At 48.0% G+C, this 18,460-nt stretch overlaps 1 protein-coding gene across 1 annotated transcript in view; it reads right to left on the reverse strand.

Annotated features, from left to right (window-relative positions):
• Baiap2l1 (BAI1 associated protein 2 like 1) overlaps positions 1-18,460 on the reverse strand; it is a 92,802-nt gene that overhangs the window by 2,749 nt on the left and 71,593 nt on the right. The window contains exons 4-12 of the mRNA XM_021162665.1: positions 16,920-16,981; positions 16,745-16,816; positions 16,183-16,320; positions 15,408-15,560; positions 12,978-13,145; positions 11,797-11,944; positions 9,617-9,827; positions 8,858-8,929; positions 7,239-7,431 (exon numbers count right to left, since the gene is read on the reverse strand). Coding sequence (XP_021018324.1) covers positions 7,239-7,431; positions 8,858-8,929; positions 9,617-9,827; positions 11,797-11,944; positions 12,978-13,145; positions 15,408-15,560; positions 16,183-16,320; positions 16,745-16,816; positions 16,920-16,981 — 1,217 coding nt within the window. The remainder of the gene's footprint in view (positions 1-7,238; positions 7,432-8,857; positions 8,930-9,616; positions 9,828-11,796; positions 11,945-12,977; positions 13,146-15,407; positions 15,561-16,182; positions 16,321-16,744; positions 16,817-16,919; positions 16,982-18,460) is intronic.

Here is an 18,460-nt window from a genome sequence, read left to right on the forward strand (position 1 = left end):
TGTAGACCAGGCTGGCCTCGAACTCAGAAATCCGCCTGCCTCTGCCTCCCGAGTGCTGGGATTAAAGGCGTGCGCCACCACGCCCGGCTTATGATTTCTTTTTAAAGGACATCACGAGGTCTGGCCTGTCGATTGCCTGCTCAAATTGCTGGCGTGATTGGACTGCCTGGAGCAGTATGCCAGGCAACAGTCTGAGTCTGGAAGGAGCCCCTTGGTGCCCAGAAGCCAGACCAGCAATGCAGCCTGGCAGCCCCAGGCTGCCTCAGTTAACATAAGCAGACTCTTCCCATGGAAAAGCACCTCCTTCTGTTTTCCTCTGACCTATCAAACACTGACCTATCCTGTGTGGCCTTAGAAGGGCAGCACCAGATTCTCAACTGGAGACTAGACTGCTCTCTGCCTGACAGTACCTGCTGTAACCTCCTAAAACCACACGCTCAGAGCGCTTTAAGGTGTCTCACCACACTCTGAACTCTTACAGCCCCAGGTAGAAACGACCAAAAGTCCGGCAGGAAACCAGCACTTGACTTTTATGCATTTTGTCCTTGTGAGATCTCAGTGCCAGGCCATGGGGATCCTGGCCGTAGAGAAGAGACAGTAACTATGGGGCACACAGGGAGTCCCAGTTATCTGAGAATGATGTTTCTTAATCTGTTTCTGATTCTACAGTCACTTCAAGAAGATTCACTTTAAGGCCAGGTCTGGTAGCCAGTGCTCACATGCAAGCTAAGGCAGGAGAAGAGTCTGAGGCCATTCTGGGCCACATAGTGAGACCCTGACTCAATTCCCAAAGATCTCGGGATGTAGTTCAGCTGGTAGGCCCTGGGTTTCATTCCCAGCACATCATAAACTGGCCATGGTGGCACCAAGCTATAATCTCAGCACTGGGGAAGTGGAGGAGGCAGGACGATCAGAAGTTCAAAGGCATTCCTGGCTACACAGTAAATTTTATGCTAGTGTGGGTGATATGATTTTTTTTTAAAGATTTATTTATTATTATATCTAAGTACACTGTAGCTGTCTTCAGATGCACCAGAAGAGGGCATCAGATCTCATTACAGGTGGTTGTGAGCCACCATGTGGGTGCTGATAATTGAACTCAGGACCTTTGGAAGAGCAGTCGGTGCTCTTAACCACTGAGCCATCTCTCCAGCCCGCGATATGATCTTGTTTATAAAAAATGAAGAAAAGAAAAAGTGTGTAGTCTTTATTATTCCTGTGCTTGGTGCACGCACTTGTATACTATCCTTTAATAAAGTGTCTACTTGAAAACCAAGTAAAGGCAGGTCCCTGACTTAGGTGGCTTGGGGTGTGGTCCTCAATAGTGTGAAGTGATACATAATAGAAAAGTATACTGTGAATTTTGGATGTGGTCTTTCCCTGGGCTGGTGATAGATGATAACAATCCTTTCCCATGGGATGCGCTGTGTAGTGCTGAGACAGCTTTTGGCACTCTGCAGTATGCTGTCTTATTAAGCTATGATGGGCCACAGGTTAGGTGACAAGGTGTTTTCAACTTCCCACAGATGTTTCAGAGCATAATGCCACCACAAAGGTCCACAAACATCTGCACTGGGAGTTTTGAGGCAGCTTTTCCTCTGCTGCTTGAGTTTTTCAGTGGTCTGAAAGTGTAACTTTTCTTTGGAGTGACTCCCCTGCCTCACCCCTCCAGCAGCACTCTAATTTCTAGACTAAATTTTAGTGCCATCCATCAGAGTGACTTCAAAATACACCCTTAATTTTTGCCCATCTCAGCTGTCATACGTCCCACTTCCTAGTCAGGAATGACTGCTGCCCCCAAATCTGCCCTCCCCACTTCCCTTTCCTTGCAGTTGGGGATACCATGGCAGACAGGCAGGGCCTGTTACCTAAGCTGTGTCATCTCCTGGCAGCCAGTAAGGTGCTGGTCCCTAAGCACAGGGAACAAAATGGGATGATTCAGGCCAAGCCAAGGTGCTCAGATGGGGCCAGGCAGGCCATTAGGAGAGTGGGCTTTCTTGTCCCTAAAACACCAGGGCAGCAGTGGCCTTTAGACTGGAAAGGGAGATGACAACCGGAGGTTGTCGTGTCCATAAGGTAACAGGCAGAGTCGGGGTTTCTTGTGATGATGCTCACTCCAAGAACGCAGACGCTCTGACGACCTGGTGTCCACGGTCGCATACACTGGTTACTTGCTTTCTGTCCCACTGTCCCCTTCCTACTGTACAGAGGTCTTTGTGGAGATGCACAGCGCCAGAGCTTGATCCCTTACAAGATGGTGTCAGGTTACCCTAACACAGCTTATTCCTTAGGACTCAGGAAGACACTTTCATAGGATAAAGGGCTGGGCCACCCAGGGTGGGCTGGGTCCTGCTGGGAAAGCCTAGGGAACCTGGAACACCTAGTAAAGATGGCCATTTCAGTATGATGACAGATGCCTGAATCTCAGCACTTGGGAGGTAAAGACAGGAGAAAGATTTTGAGTTAAAGACCACTCTTGTCTTCATAGCACTACATGTTCTCAAACTCAAACGAATGGGCGTTTCCCGAGGTGTAGGGATGCATGTCTGTGGTAAAGCACCTGAGAAGCAGAAGGCAGGGCAATTGTGAGTTCAAGGCCAGGGTCTAGGGCCAGAGAGATGGCTCAGTAGTTAAGGGCCCTTGTTGCTCTCGCCATGGTCCTGACTTCAATCCCCAGGACCATCATGATATTTCACAACCCTCTGTAACTCCAATTCTTCAGACTTCCTTCAGGTACCAGGTATGCATGTGGTACACACATACACACACACACACACACACATACACACACATAGACACACACTTGTTAAAAATGTTAAATAAAGCCGGGCGTGGTGGCACACACCTTTAATCCCAGCACTCGGGAGGCAGAGGCAGGCGGATTTCTGAGTTTGAGGCCAGCCTGGTCTACAAAGTGAGTTCCAGGACAGCCAGGGCTACACAGAGAAACCCTGTCTCGAAAAACCAGAAAGAAAACGAAAAAAAAAAAAAGTAAAATTAAAAAAAGTCATTAAAGAGATTATAAAAAATATTTAAATCAACAACAAATCCCCAGAGAGTCCCAGACCAAAACCTGCCATCACGCTTGCTTGTGGAAGCAACGCTAATTCTGTGGCTTCCTGTCTTTGCTCCTGGGACCCCTGATTTGAGCTGGGAGTCTGATGAGGGAGCAGTGCCAAGGGGAGGTTGGCCCTTCTCTCTGTAGTCTGCCTAGGATCCTGAAATATTCAAGGTGTCTGTCCTTTCTGTAGCTGGTAACAATGGTGTACAAGTCTGCATGTACCCCCATCCTCTAACGGGAAGCCCCCTGCATTTGTGTTGGGCCACTGTGCGTTTCTCCTCCGAGTACGGTAAGCATCCTTAGTGGGACTGGGTGCAAGCCTGGGTAGGGACTCTCAAATATTTCTGCCTTTGGATTTTGAAAGCCAATTGCTGTTTTGCTTGTTTGTTTGAGATTGGGTCTCATGTAGCCAAGGCTAGCCATGATCTTGAAATCCGGATCTTCTTGCCTTCACCTCTGAGTGCTGGGATTTTAGGTATGTAGCACTATGCTAGGTTTCTGTGGTGCTGGGGGTGGAACCCACAGCTTTATTCAAGCTGAGCAGGAACTGTAACAACTGAGCTACATCATCATTGCCTGCTGGCCTTTGACTTTTTACTAGCTGGTACTTCCAGCTAGCTTTCTTCCAGCTGGCTATCTTCTGGATCAGGAAGGCAATCCAGCATCTTATCAGGTCGCTGGTAAGCGGCAGAGAAGGCTGTGGAATGTGCCTTATCAGTCAGAGCTCCAGGCTCCCTTGCCCTCCTTGTGCTGATAACCACTGTGCTATTACAGGGACATTTTTCAATCCACTGCAGGACCTAGGAAGTGGCTGCCATCTGTTCTCTGTTTCCCACGGTTCTGTAATCCATGTCGCTCTTAAGTTATCCAGCCAGGCAGGGTCCGGGTGTGGTGGCTCAGTTGGTGGTGGCTGGAGAAAGTGCTATGAGTCCACTGTGTGTGGGTGTCAGGTCAGGACTGGAGGTGAAAATGTCAATCAGCAACCGCCCACCCAGCCATCCATCCATCTGTTTATACTTATCTAAATCTGTATCAAAAGAAACATAATTAATGATAATCATATCCTGGAAATATAAGCGTTACTGAAATTTTCTAGCTTTCAGAAAAGGGGACCAAACCAAATCTATCCTTTTTTTTGAATGGTACTCGGGGTTAAATTCAGGGTTTTCTACATTCTAGTTGATTGTTCTACCATTGAGCTATATCCCTAGCCCCCTAGGTTATTGCTATCATTATTATATTATTTTCAATAAATAGTCAAGATCCTAGGCAAACTAGAGAGAGAAGGGCCGATCTCCCATTGACACTGCTCCTTCATTAGACAGGCTCAAATCAGGGGTCCCGGGAGCACTGACAGGAATCAGCAGAATTAGTGTTGCTTCAAAGAGCAAGTGTGATGGTCGTCTTTGGTTTGAGGCTCTCTGGGGTTTTGATGTTGATTTAAATATTGTTTATAATCTCGGTCATGTTTTCTTTTTTTAATTTTATATTTTTAACACGTGTTTGTCTGCATGTATGTATGTACTGGGACAGATCCCAGGATCCTGTGCATGCTACCTAAGTACTCTACCACAAAGCTATTCCCATATCCCGAAGTAGACCTTAGATATAGCCACTGTAGACTTCATTATGAGCCCAGCTCTAAACAAGGTGATTATTCTGTCCCCTCTAGGGCCCAGGAGCACTGCAGAAGAGGGGGCAGACTCCTCATTTGCTTTTCCTTTGGAGGGGTCATGTTTATGAGACAGTCTTACTATCTAGTCCAGACCGGCCTGAAACTTACAGTTCTCCTGCCTCAGCCTCCTGAATGCTGGGATTACAGGCCCGTGCCACCACACTGACTCAGTTTCTCAATATTGACAGCAGCTTTCGATTTAGGCAGGTAAGAGGTTTGAAAACAAAGCTAGGTCTTATTTCAACTGTGAAATGCTAAGTGAAGAATGGGTTACCATTGCTGACTCCATGTGCCTGAGGGTGACGCGGGTTGTGTGCTTTTCCCTTGTTTTTGAGACAGAGTTTCACCGCTTTGACTCTCCGGAAACTCGATCTGTAAACCAGGCTGGCCTCGAACTCACAGAGAGGCACCTGTGTCTGCCTCCCAGTGCTGGGATCAAAGCGTGTCCCCGCACATTTTTCTTTCTTGGGGGCTGGGGGGATCTCTTTGTTACTGTTGAGTCAATATTTACTGTTTAAAGATGGACCTGTCAGTTTGTCCACCCTATGAAGTGAGGATTACTCTCAACTCCCTTGGTCCATGTGGCAAGATGATTGAAGATAACAACCTGCTTTGGGGGATGGAGGGAGACGGCCCAGAGGTTAAGAGTACTCGCTGCTCTTCTAGAGCGCCTGAGCTTGGTTCTCAGCATCAGCATCAGCAGCTCACAACTGTAACTCCAGCTCCGTGGGATCAGATGCCCTCTTCCAGCCTCCACGGGCACCAACTCACATAGGTGTGGAACATGAGCACTCATACATAGAAACAATAAACTTCCAAAGCTACAGGGATGTAGCTCAGTGGTAGAGTACATGTCTAGCAAACAGAAAGCTTTGGGATCAACTGTCAGCAAAATACCAAACGAGCAATCAAACGAACCGGCAGCTGCCCCATGGATAAAGTGGGGGGGGTTCTGGGTTGTTAAGTGGGTGGAGTCAGGGTCTGACGAGTGCTATGTGCCTACTCTGCTGCCGAGCTACACTCTAACCTTTTCTTTTGATTGAGAAAAAGAATCTCAGTAATTTGTCTAGGCTGGGCTTGAACTTGCAATCCTCTTGCTGTAGCCTCCCAAGTAGCTGGGAGTATGCCTGCCATCAGACCTGTCTTGGACAGGATTCTTTAACTAGACAGCCAATTAACTTGCTGACTCCAATGGCAAGTGACTGTAGAGGGGCAGAGAAAAGCTGACTGTGCTGGGGCTCCAGAAACACAGGACAGTGAGGGGACAGTGAGGGGACAGCGAGGGGACACAGTAAAGGGTACTCCAGGGATGCAATCAGCACAGCAGAGACTGGCAACACCTTCCAGGACAAACGACCAACAGCAGCAACAACAATTGCAAGGAAAGAGAATGAAGTGAGACCTGTCAATGAGAAAGACTCATGAAGCCCCTTGACTAACTACAAGATCCAGACACACACACTCACTCTCACTCTCTCTCTCTCTCTCTCTCTCTCTCTCTCTCTCTCTCTCTCCCCTCAGCCATCCTCCTTTTCTACCTTTTCCCTTCTGTCCTCCCTGAAAACTATCCGGCAGTCCCCCGACCCAGAGCCAGCCATATAGGCACGCTGCACACACTGTCACTTCCTGCTCTCTGCCTCATAAACATCTCTCAGGACTTCTACACAATGGCTCCTTCCTGTCACAGCTTGAATGCCACTTCAGAAAGACTACAGCCACACATGCTGCTCACAAGGGCTGACTCTTAGAAGCAGGAATGCATCTAGGAGGCTGCCCTTGCTTCTCAGCAAGCTCTGGATGAAGGTCTTGCCCCTTCCTTCCTCTCAGCTTGGAGGCCATCCCAGCATGCTACTCTCAGTGGGATCCCTGGAGGCCTCCCCACTCAGAACGCCTTTTTCTTCGTCTTTCTTGGGACTCCATCTTGGGACACTGAACTTAAAACAAATCGAAGCTGTCACATCCACCCAGGATGCCACCCTATTCATTATTTCCGGCCCCTCTTCATTTTCAGCATGGCTTTTATCCTGTTTTGGTTTATTATCTGCTGCTAATCACTAAATTCCAAAGTCGCCTGGACCTCACTTGTCTGTCTCGAGCTCCCAGGTGCCTGGTGCTCTGGAGACGCTCCACCTGCAATTGCCCCAGGCCAGGATGCAGCTAGGCTCCCAAGCCCGCCCTGCCCTTCTTAGGGGGTACTTTAGGATTAAAGACAACATTTGCATATCGGCTGGCACAAAGTCCCCATTTTTAAGCTCAGTCCCTCCTCGTTTCAGAAAATAACAGAAAAGGAACACAATGCTGAGGCTAAAAGGATGAAAACTAAGACAAAGGCAAGGAGGCAGGGGAGCTCCAGCAACTCATGGTGCCTGCCGGCTCTCCTCCAGGAGAGAGAGTAACATGCAGGGAGGGCTTAGAGCTGGGGAGAGTGTGGATCTGTGAAGAAGAAGAAAAGCCAAGCCTCCCCCCCTTCCCCGCCCCCCAGCCCGTCCAGTCAGCACTCACGGGAGAGGTGGATGTGGCATCTGGTCTGGACACTGGCGCTCTGAAGGTAGAAGCAGAAGGCACCTTGGGAGCGTCTGCTCTCTTGTCTGAGGTGGCTCCCATGGACAGGCACTCCAAGTAGTCGGGAGGTGGGATGACAACGCTGCTCTTCTCAGTCAGGTCCACAGTGCTGATGCTTCTCACGGGTGCAGGGCTCAATGCCAAAAGGGAGGGAGCCAAGTCAGACAAGGACCCCGGGACCCCAGACACCCCATGGCCAAGGACTGGGGTGACAGACAAAGCTGGAGAGAGGACTCCAGCTTGGTCCCCAACTATCTGTGACTCCATTTCCAGGATCCCGTGCCCTCATGTAGCCTCTGAAGGCACTGGTGTGCATGTGGTTCACGGACATACATGAAAGGGAAGGTGAAGAGAGGGTGATAGCACTGCGCTACACACATACATACACACACACATAGTCGTTTACATACGTGCTTATGTGTGTATGTTTATATACATTTGTGTTTATCTTTAGCTATATACTGAGACCCTGTCTCAAAAAACAACTCTTACCCCTCCCCAGACAGACAGTTTCCCTTTTTGGTCTGACAGCATGTTTAGACTCTGCCAGAGAGGAACATATGGAGCTACGTTCTGAAGAGAGGGGCTGAAGGATACTGCGCGTGACACTGAGGGGTCAGAAGTCAGAGGAGAGCATTTCTGAGGCGTTTATGGTAAAGATGACCAGTTCGCTGTGGACTTGTCATTCCTGAGGTTCATCGTATGGTCATCATGTCCAGCTTTTGTTTGTAACTGTCTGGCTACCTGACTGGGAATTGACCTTGGGGCCTCCACAACAGTGGAAAGCATTCTTAAACCCTGAACCATCTTTCCAGCAGCTCCAAAACGGCTGTTTTCTTGGTCGCAGCCTACACTGAAGAACTGGGGATTATCAGTGTGGTGGTGACAAAGGAGGCCTGCTGGCGTAGTTACACACAGGAGAAAGTAAGTGCAGCTGCTGAGCTGCTCGGTGGGAAGCGCCTGCTGCCAAGCCCTGGGACCCACATGATGGAAGGGAAGAACTGACTCCTGCAGGTTGTCTTCTGACTTCCACACATGTGTTGTGACACCTGCTCCCTCCCCCAGAATAAATAAAATGTGAAAAAAAATAGCTGAACTAGCTCAGGAAACACAGATAATAGAGGACTGAGGGTGGGTCCCAGGAAGTGTGACTGTCTGCAGTGGAGCAAATGGACCCACAGACGACACTGAGTGGGACACAGGGAGGGAAGAAAACAGCCCCAGGCCAGAATTCAAGGTAAGGGAACATCACAGTGGAGTGCTGCACAGGGCTACTGCTGCTGCTAAAAAACAGGAAATGTGAGCTGTGTGCTCAGTGTGCAACCGGTGGGGACAGGGAAGGGTGAAGAGTTGGTGGCTGGGCCTTGTCCTAGCAGAGTCAGGGAAGCTCATGGACCACAGAAACCACAGAGGAGCAGCCATTGGCTCCAATCCTCCGAGTGTGAGTGTCGAAGGTGAATCCCAGGGTGGCTGCAGATGAGGCTCTAACTCTAATGTGTCTGGGACACTAGGGACAGGGTCCAGTTCAGCTGCTGAGGGAGCTGGGCCATATGCCCTACCTTGGTGTAGGGACAGACATTGCTTCGTTTTCTTCCAGCAACTTTGTATATGACGATGGGAACCAGCCCCTCCTAAAGGTAAGATAAAGAAGAAAGACCCATCTGTGATACCTGAGGCAGGCAGATAACTAGTACCCACACTGGGGACATCCTGATGACAGCTGGGGTAGGCTAGCCACACAGACACACACACACACAGGCACACAGACACATACACACAAACAGACGGACACACACACACACAGACACACACACACACACAGACACACATAGGCACACACACACACAGGCAGACACACACACACACACAGAGACACAAACAGGCACACAGACACACAGACACAGACACATACACACAGACACACAGGCACACACACACAGACACACAGACACAGACACAGACACACACCAATAATAGCTTAATGATCTCTGGACTCAACATGCTGGACCGGTGAGAACAGATCCCTGGAGGTTGTCCTCATACATCCACGCTGTATACTCACACATGCATACACACACACAATAAGTATAAACAGTATTTATGCCTTTTGTGAGCAGGGACATAATATGATCTGATGATCTATTCTTGCGCCAAGCTCACCTATATACATGCACAAAGCCGCATCCTGGAATGCAAAACCAGCAGTGGCCCAGACTATATAAAGAGGTACAAAGGTTCCTACACCCACAGACAACTTGCAGCTCTCTGCGGCGAGGGCCATTTGAACCTGATGCAAAGCTGGGTGGGTGCCAACTCACGCTTTGGTGGTGTCATGCTCCCCGTAGAGCCAGCCGTCCTTCTCCTCAGGGATGAGCAGCGTGAGGACGTCCCCCTGGGCAAAGCTCAGTAGGGTCTTATTGTTGCCAGCGGTGTGAGGGAAGATGGTCTTCACCTTCTGCTTCTTCATCATGTTCAGCCCAGTTGCAACAGAAACTGATCGCTGTAGACTGGGATCTTCCCCAGTGTTTGCTGAAGTGGGCAAGGCCATAATGGTGACTCAGAGAACGCTTGGCAGCAGGTTTGAATGAGTGACCCCAGGAAACCACTTGTTTCTGTGTCTTGCCTACATGATCCTCTTATGGAGACTTAAATTTTGGTCTATTTCAAGACCTTTCATGATGCCCATGAGGAGGAAACCAGCAAGCCTTAGCCTGGAGCCTTCCACAGTGGGCAGAGGAGCCCAGCAGCCCAGAGCACTTGTAATAAGAGAAGGCCAGCACGGCATGCCAGCTTCACCTGTGGCACGGCAGCCAGGCCGGCTCTTCGCAGCTCAAGTGCCCACACTTTACTGCTCTTGCAGGTGGAACACAGAGGCAGCTGAGGCAGCGGCCTAGCCCCACTGCCTTTCCCGTGTTACAGACAGAGGAGGGAGCTGGAAATGCTGGTGTTGTGGCTTCTCACTGAGCATGTACATGTGAGTTCCCGATGTTGAGAAATCATTAGGAACCCGCTTGCCAAGAACCTCAGTGGTGAACAGCCACCAGCCGGCCTCAAGACTGCTGACACTGATGGACACAGAAACGGAGCCCTCAAGAGTCCCAGACTGGTCCAGACTCTAGCCCTCGGGGGCAGCCCAGTGAGTGCACAGGCCCCACCCACGCTTGAGCACTGTGCCACTATGGTCCCTCACCTTCAACACCAGCTGATATGTGCTACTCCAGGAAATGGGGAACTGGCATGGGGCTTTAAAATAGCTGCTTTACTATTGCATCTCCATAACAAACACAACACAAATTCTGCTATCTTAACATGTCTCTAATCACCTCAAACACTGAATCTGCCAGAAATTTTCACTTGACTTTTACTAGAAGGAACCAGAGTTATTTGAATAAATTATATACTTTACCTTTCTTCCAAAGCAAATAACTACAAGCTATTATTTTTCCTTGCTGAGCAACCCTGACTTCTTTATAGAAATCTCGTGCTGCAATCTCTCATCTTCCCTTACTATAATACTATAATCTGCGGGTTCTCCAGGGCACAACGTGACTACCATCAGATTTGTACTGAAGGAGCTTTCGGCTATGGAGCGCTGTGTGAAACTAATTTATTATCTTCTGGCCTGCTCCTTTTTAATTACCACACTGCTCAGGCTGGAGTGACAGCTCGGTGGCTAAGAACAGGTCCTGCACTTGCAGAGGATCTGAGTTAGGTTCCCAGCGCACATGGCGAGGGGTTCACAACTGCCTCCAACTCCAGAAACACAGCATCCTAGCCCGCTTCTGGCCACTGTCAGTGCTTATATCCACACAGAAGCACACATGATAAAAAAAAAAAAAGTCTAAAAAATCCTTCTCAACAAAATACTTACACTGTAGATATCTACCAGTAGATACATTAGTGTCACAGAGACACGTCACCTGTCCAATGTCTATGGTTTAGACTAGACCTTCTTTAGCCCATCTCCCTTACTCTCCCTACCCCCACCCCCCCACACACTCTGGGAGTGGACCCAAGGGCTTCACACATGCTAGAAACGCTCTACTATGGAGCTGCACTTTTGGCTCCGGTATTACTGCTTTGAGGTATAAGTTACTCAAAGCCAGGGCTGTATGCATCTACTAGACCCGTGTGTCTGGATTTCCCCCGTTAATAGATTTATCAAAAAAATATTAAACAAATTTTTAAAAATTATTTTCTAAAGATTGATTTTTAAATTTTATTTATATGAGTATACTGTCACGGTCCTCAAACGCAGCAGCAGAGAGCATCAGATCCCATTACAGATGGTTGTGAGGCACTATGTGGTTGCTGGGAATTGAACTCAGGACTGACCTCTGGAAGAGCAGTGAATGCTCTTAACCACGGAGCAATCTCTCCAGCCTAACAATTACATTCATATCACAAACATGCACATAAAAATGACCTTTAAAAAATTAAATAGAAAGATCAACTTTTTTTAAAGCTTCCATAAAAGAAATCAAAGTAAATCTCTTACCTGTGGAGTTGTTTGTTTTTTCTGAACTCTGTGCAGCTGTAGCTGGGTTATTGAACATGTCAATCAAAGGACTGGTATAGGCTTTGACTGAAGGAGCAGGGGGCATCTTTGGTGAGTATTTAGAAAGGGTGTCATAATCTTTCCCAATCTGTAGAAACAAGTCTCTATTAGTCTAATATTAGACTGGTACGGTGAGAGAATAATACAGATTTCCAGGATGCTTTTTACCAAATGGCAGAAACCCCACTTTCCTAGTTATGAATATTTCAAAAGTTTTCATTTAGAGAAAGGGCCTCACTTATATATAGTCCTGGCTAGCCTGGAACTGTCGACCAGGCTGTACTCAAACTCAGAGAGAGCTGCCTGCCTCTGCCTCCTGAGTGCTGGAACTGCAGGTATCAGTCATCATATCTAGGTAGGCTTCTTTTTTTTTTTTTTCAAGACAGAGTCTCTCTGTGGTGTAGCCCTGGCTGTCCTGGAACTCACTCTGTAGACCAGGCTGGCCTTGAACTCAGAAATCTGCCTCCCTCTGCCTCCTGAGTGCTGGGATTAAAGGCGTGCGCTATCACTGCCCAGCCAGTAGGCTCCTTCTTAAGCACTACTTGGCTACAGGAGTCTACACTTGAAATAATTTTTTGAAGGAATTTTGAACATATTATATTAACTTGTTTAGCCCATAGCTTTGATGACAATCAGTTTATGGCTAACCTCGTTTCATATACGCACTCACTTAGATCTGCAAGTCAGGCCTGCATTATGTTGAAGCAATTCGCAATCATATTATCTCTTCTTCTTTTAGAAAAAGGTCTAATGTGTAGTCTAGGCCAGCCTCAAATTTACGATCCTCCTGCTGCTGTCTTCCAGGTACTAGATGGCACCAGAGCTTTCTAGTGTGTCCCCTCAGATTTCTATAGTGCCATCAGTGGGAATAAACTTATAATGTTGGAATACAGTAACAATGACATTTCTAAGGCAAAGGTAGCATGGTCAAGCAGAGCATCAAACATCTGCACTGTCAATTCTAGTTCTAAAGGAAGCCGGAAGCCGGGAAAGGTTAGGAATGGGGGTCTGGGAATAGGAAAGGAGGGCTCGTGGTGTATCTATCAAAGTCAGTCCTGGCCCTTTGGGTCAGTTTGAACTAATGCATACTAGTAAGCATGCGGAAAGGGGACTGATCCTACCATCTTGCTTCTCTCGATCATGGGTGACGGCTGCGGCGTCCCGGACACGGGGGTGGAGATGGGCGTCTTTATCTCTTCTATCATGTTCATGATTTTCTCTGGGACTTTTGTGGCATCACAACAGGTTTCCTGCCACCGGGGCAGCTTGGAATTAAGTAATTCTGCAGACTATAAATACAGAAGAAACAAAATTAAAGGCAAAGGCTCACTGTTATAAGAGCTGATAAAGACTACTTCAAATAGCATCTCTACTGACATCGTACTGATTTGCCACCAGGTGTGGGGCTCACAGTCTAACTCAGCAAGCAGTTTAAGCGACTATGAATATCTCCTGTGTCTCCATTGCTGAAGAGGCAGGCTCGGGCCCTAAAGGAACTTACCTGCTTCCTCAGCATGAATACAGAACTTCCAGGTAACACAGGACCATAAATGAGTGCATAGTTAGTGTGTGTGTGTGTGTATGTGTGTGTATGCGCACTCATGTACATCTCAAAAACAAAAACAAAACAAAAAGCCAAGAGGGAAGAGGCAAGAAACCAATATGAGTCTTTCATTTTCTAGATGTCCCTGGAAATGACAATCCCCACCTCCCCACCAGTTCTTCTAAAATCAACACACGTACTGTGGTAAGAGGCCCAAGAGTGAAAGTGTTAGGCAAATGAATCAGACTTTGTTCCAGGAAGTCCATCTGTGGGGAAGAGCCTGCAGGTGGAGAGGTGGGTGGGTGAGCAGGTAGGAATCTGTGCTAGGAGCGCTCCTGTCATCGTCTAACAGGCTCGCACAGTTGACCGCTGGCAGCACAAAGAGACAGATGGGCAGAGCTGAGACACTGCGCATTCTGGAGGCTGAAGCTGAGGGGCCATTCCTACCCCCATAGCCTGGCTCTGCTCCTGCAGTGAGCCTCTCAATGAACTGTCTTTGCAGGGCAGCACTCTGGTCTGAACAAGGAAGCAGGGCACCCTCTCTGAAGCTGCTTTGCATGGCAACAGCATTAGTTTCTCTTTTGCAAGCACACACACTTCTGACCCTGACATGCGGGGGGATGGGGGACTGAGGACCACCTGCTAGCACTGGCTAGAGGAAGGACTAGCATACCCTAAAGGCAACAAGGGAAATCCCACCGGCCGCAGCAGCTTTCAGAGAGCTGAAGATGCTTCTGGTACAAAAAGAAGCAGGATTGGTCTGTGCTGCTCCACAGCGTACTACTGGGACCCAAGTAAATCTAAGAAAGACACTGTCAGTAACTAAAGCCCAGGTTAGCTCCTGATATAGCAGGGCATTGCCACAGGAAGGAAACGCAAGGTTGCTTGTATCCTCTGCAGCTGTGATCCTGCCATTCTGCCGCAGCAGCAGGAGGCCCTCAGCATGGAAGCACACATGCAGGTACTCAGCAGTGCTGACCTGGTAAATGCACGGTGGTCATCTACGAATGCATCTACACCAGGGCAGACACAAAAGTGAGCACCAAAGACAGCAGTTCTTTTTTCGTTATAACCGTTTAGACCTTTACGTATCTGACTTAGGAAGCTGCATATTCAAGTTACAAAACTTACAGAATGTGTGACACATGCACAGAAAAGGGCAGGGGTTTCTCCCTGAGGAAGAGTTGGCTTATGGTCTAGCTCTTGCAGAACTTCTATTCCGGGACACTGTCTTAAATCACATGCTTATGAACAACAGTGAATGTTTGACCTCAATCATGCTATCTTGGGATGCTTACAAAGTTTCAAGAGAATTAAAAGGGGGGAAAAAAAAGAGGAAGGGAAATTGAGCATGCTGTGTAAGTGTTGCTGGGCTCTACGCTAACAGCTGCATCTGTGAGAAGGCGGGAACCAAGCCAGCCGTTGTTAAGGTGATCATGAGTGAGCACTGGAAACAAGAGTGAAAAATAACAAAACCCAACGTCATGATGGGTGTGAATGGAGAGGGGTATCTGTGGCCTTGGGTAGAGGTGGCTATATATAGATCCATGTTCATCTAGAACCACCCAGAGACTGGGGCTAGTCAAGGCAGTGACACCCAGGATACACAGGCGTCTACAAAAGTTGACTATTTTAGATTGTGTCTTTTTGTTTTTGAGACATAGTTCAGGCTGGCCTCAAACTCACTATATAGCTTAGGATGACTTTGAACTTCTGACCTTCGTGGCCTCACTTCCTGGGGCTCACTGGTGTGCACCACTAGCCCTAATTTATGAGGTGTGCTAGAGATCAGACCCAGTGCACGCCGGGCAAGCTGAGTTACAACTGCAGCCCCAAAGCTGTCGTTTTTTAAAAAGGATTTTAAAGTGGCTATTTGGTCATCCGTTCCACCTGTTCTGCGGTAAGGGCCCACTGCTCACCTGTGCTACTCTGTAAGGAAAGGCGTTCAAGGACCTTGCGTACAAGATAAAGCCACCGGCACACTTAGTGCAATGTGTCGCACACTCACCTGCATGTGATAGTAGTGTATGTGACTGGCAAAGCTGCAGTGCTTGTCCACCAGAAAGCAGAAGCGCCTTTTTTCCTCAAGCAGGGCTTCCTTGCAGCCATCGGCAATGAACTTCTGGATCTCACTCTGGCGAGATGTAACCGTCTCCACGTACTATGGAAATAAACAGAAATTTCCAAGCTGGTCACAGTTCCAGGTGCCAATCATAGGACTGAGCCTGAGCCTCATTTTCCCGTGGTAAAATGCGGACAGTGAGGCCTCGTGTGGTGATGCACACCTTCAACAGCAGCACTTGAGGGCAGAAGCAGACAGGTCTCTGCCAGTCCTGGACTAATCTGGTTTACACAGAGATCCTGTCTCAAACAAACAAGCAAAGCAAGCAAGAAAATAAAAAGGAGGGACAGTCATGCTGATCACAAAGGTCCCTGAGAACTCGGGTTCTTTTCCCCGAGTTAAGGGGAGATGCCAGGAAGTACCATGCGCCGTTACCGTAACCCTGAGAAATGCTGCATCACTAAGATTTCCAGAGCTTTGTTTTTTTTCTTTGAGACAGGGGCTCACTATGTAGCACAGGCTAGCCTAGAACTTAAGACCCTTTCAACTCAGCCTTGAGAGAGCTGGGGTCCCTGGCGTGCGCTGCCACCCACGGCCTGGGATACTTTGTTTCATTCAGCAGTAGCAGAGGACAGGCCGCGGGGTACAGCTGGCTGAGGTGAGCCTCCCCTTAAGCTGTACATTCATGACTGACGGAGGAGGACATTGCTGAAACGCTCACCTCAATTTCTTTGTGTTCGTATTTGAGTGCGTTTCGTCCACCTTGACTTTTTCTTCTGATCTTCTTCAGCTCCGCCTGAGATTTCTCCAAAGAATCTAATTTATTCCTGTGTTCTGCTTGATATCTTTTAAGAGTAGCCTGTAAGTTAAACAATGTCTCACTGAGTGCTGTACAAGCTGTCTTGCGGTCACCTTTGCTCACACTTGCACTGTGTGTGGCTGACTGACCTCAATGCCTCACACATTCAGCTGGGACTTGAGAGTGATGGCCATACTGTTTCCATATCTATACCCCAGAGGACCCCCTCCGTTCAACTTGAATTCTTAGGACAATGTCTTTTCTTTTGAATTCCCTTGTTTCTCAAAGGTTTTTACACACTGGGTATTCAGTGTTTTGGTGAATACACAACAATACTAAAGGGCTGGGGATGTAGCTCAGTGGTAGAATGTTTGCCTAGTGTATGTCAGGCCTGGGGCCCATCCCCAGCAACACACGCGCGCACACACACACACACACACACACACACACACGGTTGGCCAGGGTGGATGAAAAGCCCACTCACGTTCATATACTTTACATCAAGTTCTGTCTTCTTCTCCAGCTCATGGATAATCTCCTTATGGAATTTTTTGAACTGTTGACAAAATGAAAAAAATCTTTAAAAAATTGTATCTTATTTGAGTTGTAGGCAATATTTTTTAAAATACATTTTTAAAATATAACAAATGCCCACTTACATTTTCATCAAGAGTCTCATTGAGTTTCTTGTGGGTGCTGGAAATCTCTATGAGGACATGGCCTGTGAATGAAACCGTAAGGGGAAGCCATTGTGAGGTTTTGCAAAGGCATAAATATAAACGAAACAGTGGAAGCAGACGGTACAAGGCTGTCCTCAGGGGCTTCACATATTAAACACCAAGGCGAGTAGAGAGGAATGGATCCCAGGGACGGCGCAGAGGGATGTCTGCGAACTAACTTCCTCCATGGTAATGACGCCTACTCTGTTCTGGGATTCACCCTGCTCTTTCTAGTTTACTCACTCCCTCAGCCAAATCTTGCATATCTGATTTAACTTTTCAAGACAGATTTTGATTATTTATGTGCTTGTGTGAATGTGTGCCACATTTATGTGCCCGTGAAGGTCAGAAGAGGGTGTCAGATCTGGAGTTACAGGTGGTCATGAGCCACCTAATGGTCGGTACCAAGAAAAACTCATGTTCTCTGCAAGGACAGTGCTCGTATTCACTTTCACACACTGAGCCATTTCTCCAGCCCTGTGACTTAACTGTGAAATTATCTTACAAAAGATTAACTCAGTCATCACAGTAACTAATTATAGGAACAGAAGATTTATTTTTATCGAATCCCCAGGGTAATCTGATTATCTGATAACCACAAGAGAAAATCATCTTCTTTCTCTCATTTTACTTCCTGTATTTGTTTCGGAAAATACCAGCACCAGGGGAGACTGCAGCAGAGACAGTGTTCTGCCTCGGATCTCCTGGGATGATATGGAGTCTCTGGAACAGAGACTACTCCAGGGCAAAGGAGCCCCCACCCCCACCCCCTGCAGCAGGCAACATGATGACCACCTGGTTTGCAAGGCCAGCTCTCGTACAGGTGGGGTCTGTGTTTAAGCTTTGCCACTTTCCTCTGATCAAGGAGGACAAGAATTTCTCTGCCAAGCCACCTGCCTCAGAAACCACACAGGTCTTATGAATACAAGTAGGAAACTAGGAACTCATTTGGGATGGCTGCCACTGCCCTATGAAACCACAACAGAATGTACTGGTGGACTGCTTGATAGGCCAGTAGCTAGACCCAAAGGAATTTTTATGGCAAGCTGGACAGCTGTGGATGAGAAAGGATGAGACAGGAAGCCCCTGGAAGAGTAAGAAAAAAGGGAAAATGAGCACAGAGCCCATGGCTTCAGCTGTCACCAGTGCACAAGTGCCTCAACCACACTTAAGAGCATTTTTCGACATCTGCTTCTCAGACTTGCCAGCCCAGCCCTGCTCCTCCCTCATCTTCCATCTCAGAAATGCAGTGTGCTCCCAGACTTGGGTGTTCTATGTGTAAGAGTGAGCTCACCGGCACCATGCCTCCTAATCCCTCCTAACCCCAGCCAGCCAGTCATGGTGGGAAACCTCTCACCTATGTGTCATGCCCATGACAAAGTCATTTAGTGTGCACTGGTGCCACTCGGGAAGAACACGAACCTTACCCATATCTGTGCCTGTCCTACCCTGAGAAGATGACAGACACGCTGGACAAACTG

This window comes from Mus caroli, chromosome 5, assembly GCF_900094665.2.
Source record: "Mus caroli chromosome 5, CAROLI_EIJ_v1.1, whole genome shotgun sequence".
NCBI lineage: Eukaryota > Metazoa > Chordata > Mammalia > Rodentia > Muridae > Mus > Mus caroli.